The sequence below is a fragment of the Sipha flava genome, unplaced genomic scaffold (genome assembly GCF_003268045.1).
Source record: "Sipha flava isolate LNK unplaced genomic scaffold, YSA_version1 114_pilon_pilon, whole genome shotgun sequence".
NCBI lineage: Eukaryota > Metazoa > Arthropoda > Insecta > Hemiptera > Aphididae > Sipha > Sipha flava.
This window is the reverse complement of record NW_020271737.1, coordinates 1,164,153-1,173,537: the sequence shown is the minus strand read 5'-3', so window position 1 is coordinate 1,173,537 and position 9,385 is coordinate 1,164,153. Positions and strand designations below refer to the sequence as shown.

Genomic DNA, 9,385 nt, shown 5'->3' with positions numbered 1-9,385 from the left:
TTGAGTTTAATTTTATTCGCCATCACCTTTTGCTGAAACTTTTCTACCGGTATGTCCATAGAGCATTTAATCCAAATTCTGGAGATTATGCTTTTTCTGGTTGATTGTAATGTCGTAATAGCAACTATATGATTAAATAAAACATTATTCAAACATCGTTAATTGGTATACGTTATACTTAAACAATGGTACCTTATGAGATCATTACAACGTTACCCTTCCATTATGTATTGAGCGTATTGCGTTCATAAAAACTACTCATCAACTCATGTGTCTAGATATATGTCTCCATGAGTATATCTATGCCAGAGCTCGGTGAAAGTTCTTATTATAATCATAAAAACTAATAATTATTATGGTAACAATCATCATTTGTTATAATTATAGTAACTGTAAAAATAATAAAAATAAAAATACTTATGCCTTGGATTTGTTTTAAGCATTATGATTAAAAGTTTTAATTTTTTTCCATAGTTTATCTTTGAATAATGAAACAAATTTTTCTGCATTTTTCATATTCTTCATTTCTCGGAGCTTTCTATAACAAGATATTTTTTTATAAATAATTCGTAGCAACTTTTTTTTGTTCTTCAGTCCATGATATTCTGGTGGATTTAGGTTTTGAATTTTTCACAATTTTAATTTAATTTGTTAAAGATTTAGTCATCTTTGTCTTGCTTCTAAGAAACTTTTTTTTAGTAGAAAAGTTACCAATATCCATTTTACTTTGCTTAATATTTTTTTTTCAGTACTTGACGTTTTTGTTTAGAGTGGTTCGTTATTATTTATAAATGTATCATTATTATCATTTTTAATAATATTGATCCTAAAATAGTTAAATAAATTTACATGAAAAACAGACTTATTGAATTATACAATATTTGATCTTGTCTAATTAGTTTATTATATTTTATAATATAATATTTTTATTAAATGTGAATATATTCAAATATTATCTTATAACAATAATTGTAGATTATGAGAATGTTTAAATAAAACTATGATTTAGAAAAAATACCTATGGCATATTTAATATCATTAAAGCAATTTACGAAACTTAAGTATATAGGTAGGTATGGTACATGCAGTAGATAATAATTGAATTGATAATTGCCGAAACGTCATGAATAAATTCTTGAAGAACTTTTGAATAATTGATAAAAACTGTATAATATAAAGAATTTAAAAAATAATATTAATTTATGAATGAATACTTAATAAAACATATCATCAGTGTTGGGACTTATCTAGATAAATTATCTAGATAGATTTTTTGTCATCTTTTATCTTATCTAGATAAATAATGCCAATTTATCTAATTACTTATCTAAGATAAAATTTTTACTTATCTAGATAATTGTCTGTATTCTTGCCAAGATTAAAGTTATTTTTATTCTTGTACGGAGACGAATCCAACAAATCAGATATCATCAAAATCGGTCCAGCCATTTTTGAATTATAAATTCTGTAAATCACCTGACTTTCTTTTATACATATAGATTTTGTATTTATAATCATAATTCGTGTATTATTAATAAGTAATTATTATTTCTTGGTATGTCATTTTATTTGTATTTTCATGTCGGGAAAATATTTTTGCTATTTTTAAACTTAATTTCTTATTCTCCCATAAGTTCCAAATATAGTAGGTATTTGATTTTAGTATACACACGTAACTCATACGCTGAATAGTTATTACTTCACTCTTGGAACCCGTAAAGTCGTAACTACTTATAAAATAATGAAAGTCATCAAATTAATATTATATGGAAAACAATATTGTTAACTTAAAATATTTTTTTATGTATTCTGTATTCATCCTGATACGTACAGATCAGTTTTCATTGTTTTTTTTTTTCTGTAACATTTTAGTGATTAACTGTCATTAAATATTTTACAATATTTATAAATACTGCTTAATGGTATACTACATTACTACAATAAACATTAAATACCTAGGTACTTATTGATAATAATGATTATAATCAGGGATGTATTTAAGAGGTGGGCCCATGGAGCCCGTGCCCCCCCCATTCACCGTATTTTATATTTTATTTATTATTGTAGGCCTTTTTTCACGTACAGACACACGTTGAAATACTACAATATCAATATATCATGATAATATGATACCATCGATTAAACAGATTACCATTGTATACACCTTGAATACACCTAAATATACACCCAGAAATAATTATAAAACCTGAAGAAGTAGTTGATGCATATACTAATAAACACCCCAGACGTCTTCAGTTATTGTAATTACAAAAATTATATTTAAAAATATGTTTTCTAATAAATTTTTGTAATAAAAGTTTATGTTTCTATCAAACACTTGTATTTTGATTATTTGGTTATGAATAATGACAGTTTTGTTGAGATGGAAAAGTTATTACTATGTATACTTTGAACTTTTTGTTTGTACCCCCCTCCCCAATAAGACATTTCTAAATACGCCCCTGATTATAATTGAGTCTTCATAGATATTATTAGAATATGAAATATTGACCAAAAAATAACATTTTTTGAAAATATCTTTTTTTTTTATCTAGATAAAAATGAAATTATCATTTATCTTTATCTATATATTTTAATTTTTTTTATCTTTCATCTTTATCTAGATAATATTGCATCATCTATTCACAACACTGCATATCATATACTAAATACAAATTGTATACGCATAGAAACACGGGCGGGTCCATTTTCCTCCACTTTCCATTTTCCACCAAAAAATAAAATCGTATACCTTATCGTAATATAAATCTGAAACGTTTTATCGCATAAAATAGAATTAGATTTTTTGTAGGTTAAACCGTTCTGATTCTATGCGCCTCAAATATAGTCTCATTGATATGAGTATATCGTATATTTGTCTGTCTGTCTCATTCAATGAGTGTAATCATAATAATCAGTGATAAATTATAATACATAATATAACAATATAAGTATATACGTATATACACGTATTTTATATATACGTTTCTTTATTATTCGTAATCAAAGTTACAATATTAAGTTATTGACTGTAATAAACTGCGAGTGCTATTGGACACTTGAACTAGCGTTTTTCCCTAGCCGATAAGAATGAAACTAAATTTTAGTCATCCTACAACACTGGTTAAAATATTGGAGGATATTATACATAATTTTAGTCAAAAATAATATGAAGAAAAATGGAAACCAATTTTTTTTTTTTTTTTGTGGAAAATGGACAGTGGAGGAAAACGCTATCTTATTTTTGGAGGAAAATGGCTACGGCCAGAAACACATAACTAGTTTACTTTTTTATTATCTCAATTATCTCAAATATGCCTTGTGATATTTCTCCATCATCGATTCATTTGCAAATTAGACTACATCAATTTATTTTATTTAAAAATATATTTACACAATGAATCATGTGGATATTTTTTTTGGAAAATAAACGTGTAAATTTTGAATTGCGCTAAAATAAAAAAATTTAATTTGTAACAACAAAATTGAATTATTATTAAATAATACCTTGTTCGTCTAAAAAAGTATTAAATGTAATAACCGGTTCCTGTAACTTATATTTTGCTTTCGTTTTTTCGACGACTCCAAAAACCGCACACTTTTGGTAGGTGAAAACCGCACACTTTTTTAAATTTTTGTCCTCAAAAACCGCTCATTTTATAGTGATATATAATTTATTATTTATTAATTATACTACATATTTATTCAAAAACAATTTATTGAGGTACAATATATATAGACATTGAAAAATTTAAAATATAAAATTTAAAAAAATATATAAAATGTTTATGACTGAAATTTTTTGCCAACGTTTTTTCAAAAATAAAATATAAATAAAAAAAATAAAAATTGCCCCCTTTATTACTATCTTCTTCTTAGGGTTTATTGGGCTTTTAGACCATCCCGTCTCACAATCTTTATTACTATCAATAGTTTTAAAATCCATTTATAAAAATACTTTTTTATAATATATATATATTTGTATAAACTTTACGTTATACCACGCGTTTCGGTCGACAAATGTACTGGTTATTTTTCGAGCACATCAACGTGCGATAAGATAAGCTTTTGAATGTAACAATTAAACAATTAACTTTAAAATTATATATATATATATATATATATATATATATATATATATATAATATATATATAACATTCTTCTACACAGAATACATTATTATTAATACATTATATAGTGAGGTTTTTACTGACTATAAATGTGTGGTATTTGGCTGTATGATATATTTATACCTGGCAAACCATAATGTGCGATTTTTGGATGCAACACGTTTTTTGACCTTTTTGTTTTTGATGTAACTGGTGTTTTTAATTCTTAGAATCATATTATTAAAATTAAACATTATGTATTATATTTTAATAATTTAAATATAAGCCTTCTTTACACGAATAATTTACGTAGTTGACTTACCAGTAATGTTTTTACTCGAACGTAACAACTATTCTGTTTTCATTATTTTTATATGGTTTAACTATTGAAAGTAACTTTTTTTTGTACGTGATCTATTCATGTTTCAAACATTAATTAATGACAATTAATACAAATAATACAAAAAATCAATACAATTTCAATACATTGATGTTAACTATAAAAAATAAAAAATAAAACAAACACTTTTAAAACAAGTTTTCACAAATTAATCGTAGGGAGTATTATAAAATATAAAATGTTTTACGAATCACGAATGTCCAGCGCCGACGCGAAGGGGGGGGGGGGGGTTACGAGCAGGGCCCTTGCCCGGGGCCTCGCGGCTCGAAACTTGTATTTTTTGCATATTATAATATTACTTTAATGATGCATGAAAAATAAGAGATCGTATTATTTATCATTATTTTAAGGGGTACATATAATATAAATAATTAATTTTTAGGGGATTTTTGAAGATTACGAAGATTATTTATTTTTGATACCATAAAGATATGTCATAGGAATTTATATAAGATCAAGCAAGTTGCTCGAATGTCCTATTATTCTCGGATCAATGTTTTTTGGGGAATATCCTAATAGTTCTTTTTATAAAAGGACCTGCCAGTATATTTCACTCAGGGCCTCGCAAAAGCTGGTTGGTCCTGCGTATGGCAAGTGTGATAAATCGATAAATAACCGCGGACGTGCTGTCGCAAGAGACAAGAATGATTGTGAAAAAGATAATTTTAGTTGCCTAATAAAGTATATAGTATGCGATAATTAATTGATGAAATTTATAAATAATTGTGTATTCTGTGAATTGTTCGGTTGAATAGATCTCGTAATATTAAACGTGTTTTTTAAATTTTCATGGATCTCATAAAGTATATACAACACGTCACTATCTACGATACATTGGTTTACAGACGTTGAATGTTGTATATTTATATTATTATTATTATTATTATTGTATTATTGTATTATATTGTATATCACCAAATCGTATAAAAAAAAAAAAAATTAAAATATACTAGATCTCACTAAGTCACAAGTTACGGAATTTATTGACTATTCAATTTCTTTATTATGTACACTTTTGATACGTAAATTTTTTTATATTTATGAAAAAAGTAGGTAACAGTTTAATACTAATAGCTAATAACAAATTTAATAATCGTTATACTAATAAAAATACCACGTATCTACAATTCACCAATTGTTCAGGAGAGTGAAAAAACTAAATAAATATTAACAAATATTATATACCTCATATTTTTATCAAATTTAAATTTAAGTTATGATTATTCAACATTAATTTTAATAAAATTATTTAAATGTGGTTTCTGTTTAAAATGTAGTGTAGTTACTTGGTATTTAATACAGTTTTTGTGAGATACGTGTTATTGAGCAGTGCTTTAACACGGTTGAAATTTATAAAAATACTAAAAAATATATCCAATTTGGAAGGGAAATAATTTATTTTAGGTTATTGTACAGAAAATAAATTTTTTTCATAAGGACATAACAGATATTTTAATACCAAAAACTCATTTTATCTAAAATGTCAGATACGTGATATTGTCATTATTGTAACGTAATATACAAATATAGATACTGCATAAATAAAATAACTATGCTAAATATTGAAATGCTAGTGTCATAGTAAAATATTAGATAGGTACGCGAGTTAAATTATGTAAAAACATAAATAAATCTTATTACATTATTGAAATGCATAGGAACGCGACAATAAGAGCATTGCACATCGCCCGTCGTTATGGCACGTAAGTATTACATTATTATGACCAATACATTTAAAAATTCCACAACAGTGTTTACAATTACTTGAAATAATACCAAAATCTTTTATAATCGGCATTTCAAATACCAAACACATATAAATCCGATGTTGTCGCAGTAATGATCTTATATAAAACGTTAAATTCTGGTGTGGTTTAAAACACATCCGATCGGCAGTGTCTAACACACACCAAGTGTGTGATATAGACATCAAAATCTTAAAAACGTGGTTATATAGGAGCCGGAATATTTCCAACTAGAATACCATTTATTTACCTTGTAGACGAGTACTCTAGTAGCGCTGCTCCTTTTTATATATCGGATCCTATTCCGTACCAACATTAAATCCACATACAAACATACACACACACACACACACACACACACACACACGCGCGCGCGCGCGCGCGCGCGCAAACATACACAGAGTAAGTAGTGAAAATCAATGATTTTCCTATTCGTCCAAAACCTAAATTTTGTTTCATTACAAAATCATGGAATTATCAATAAAATTTTTAATATGAGAAACTATAATTATGATTTAATTTAAGTTTTAAAATAATAGTAAAAAATAATTATTCATGAAATAACTTTGTATTACATGACCACGATAATTAAAATAAATAATTAATATATCGTGTGTATCACGTATGTACGTAAATAAAATATCGAAAAACCAAACTGTGTATATTTTTTTAATGAGCTAAAATATTATAACTAGTTCAGTGGAATATTAATGATCCAAACATGTTCAGTTGGACATTCTAGTGGTAGGGATGTTCTATATTATTATATTGTATATATACTGTAAGCAAAATCGTAACAAACAACATTCAACTCTTTTCATTTTCCGTAAAAGTACGGTTTTATTATAATATTGTATTTAAAAATATACTTCTACAATACATTCAAGATGACTACAAAGGTAAGATTTTATTATTATATTTTTGTATCAAACAATAAGCTATAAAGTTTTTGACAATTTCATATCGCTCATCCATTCATCCGTTTTAATTTTTATAATGTATGTGATACAATAAATGTATTTATTTTATCATGATTTAATTTAGATAATTAACTATATATATTTTTTTATGCCGGTGTACAATATGCACACGACATGCAGACCATGTAAGATTATCCTATCAATAGGAAATGTTATCTAGTTGGTACGTAGGGAGGTTATGAATACCCAAACTATTTTTATATCAAATATTATTAAGAAGGAAACTTAGATAAGGAAACTTACTCGTAGGAACTTAGATAACCGTATTCAGAAAAATGTTATGTTCAAAATGTTTCGATTGATTTTTGAACTGTTTTTAGATACTTAAAATAATTTTTTTTTACCTTTTTTCATAAAATTTCGATAAAATATATTGGCTTTTCAATAAATTTTGGAAATTTAATAAAAATTTTCGAATATATATCATTGATTAATGAAAAGATATACTACAATTTCACAAATCATTTCATAAGCATTTAAATATTCAATAATACCAACATTTTTGTAATTGAAAATTATACAATTATCAATTTTAATATTTAAGACTTGAAAATGAGATGTAAGATTATTCATAAGATTTTTTTGCTTATAAAATAAATGTATCCGAAAGTCGTCATAAAATTGTTCAAAATTGTTGAAATTAAGAGGTGATGAAAACGCAATCCGTATTAACTCGCTGTTTATTTCTCTTTATTTACATTAATGCATTCGTCTTTATTTATTATTATTATAGTAATTTATAGTGATTTATATTAATCAATGAGGTATAGTCATATTTTTAATACAATTTAAATGCAACACAAAACGTATCGTAAGCCATCTATATTATTCAGTCGGACGTTTTTCTTTCAGTTGATCGCATTCGCCGCGCTGGTCGCCGGTCACATGATGGTGTTCGCCTATCCGCCCGAGTACAGCAGCTACAACGCACACGACCAATACGCGCACGCGCCCGCCCCGTACAGCTTCGAGTACGGCGTGCACGACCCGCACACGCACGACGTGAAGAGCCAACACGAGTCGAGCGACGGACACGGCAACGTGAAGGGATCGTACAGCCTGTTGGAAGCCGACGGGTCCACCCGCGTGGTCGAGTACACCGCGGACGACGTGCACGGGTTCAACGCGGTCGTCAAGAAAGTCGGTTCGCTCAACTACCACGGTCAGCCATCGTCCGCCGACTACTACCACGGTCACCAGAACGTCTACCCGTCCGGCTATAACCACTACTGAACAAATCTCAGGAAAACGTGACAACGTCGTCTTCGAGAAGAACTAAATCATCCCGTTTCCGTCGCCACTTCAACTTATTATCATCTCATACAATATGTCTAGTCGAATAATTATTGTTGCTCGTTAGTCAAATAAACAATACCAACTCATTCGAATTATATATTTTAATTTTATTCGCCATCGCCTTTTGCCGAAACACTCCTAAAGAAATGTTTAATAATAATTTAATATTATTATTTTCATTTCCACGGTATATTTACTCCTGATTACTGTGATCCTGTTATCTTTGGTTGATCTTTGTGTCGCAAAAGAACGAACATGGCTTAGATAATCGTAATACGATTTATAGTATTACGATTTTATTATTTATTATATTATTCTATTCGTTATTTTTTCATGTGAGACTATAGCAGTTTTAAAAAAAATCGAACACTTGGACTATATGATGTTTCGAGAACGAGATCATGTTTTATGATTAATGAAATAATATGTTTTACAATTATTGTAATCTTATTTCATTAATGTTCTTTGTATGCAAGAACATTTATCAATATTTTGACAATTCATATACTTTTAATTGCATTATTGTTTACGTAATTAATTTTTAAAAAAAATAAATAAAAAAAAACATGGAGACTAATTTTTATTAAAAATCGTATAATCGTATGATTTTAAAATATTTTACAATTTTTGTTATTCAATTATTTATTTCCAATCTAAATAAAATATCATTACGCAAAAATATAATGAATTAAATTATTGTAAATATCGAAAAGAATATAGAATTAATTAAATTTACTATTCAAAAATAAATCTAGTACATAGACTTTTTGTTATTAATAAGCTGATTACGAAATGATAATATACAATTGACAATATTTTTTTCATTCAGGATTTAGAAATTGTCATTTTTAGAA

The 9,385-nt window shown here is 26.9% G+C and overlaps 1 protein-coding gene across 1 annotated transcript; it reads left to right on the top strand.

The window, feature by feature from the left end:
* Positions 1 to 7,047: 7,047 nt before the first annotated feature.
* On the top strand, positions 7,048 to 8,626 carry LOC112690509 (cuticle protein 18.6-like). The gene is made up of 2 exons (XM_025564530.1): positions 7,048 to 7,154; positions 8,088 to 8,626. The coding sequence occupies exons 1-2, from the start codon at positions 7,143 to 7,145 to the stop codon at positions 8,466 to 8,468; spliced, it is 393 nt and encodes a 130-aa protein (XP_025420315.1). The 5' UTR covers positions 7,048 to 7,142; the 3' UTR covers positions 8,469 to 8,626.
* The last annotated feature ends 759 nt before the right edge of the window (positions 8,627 to 9,385 follow it).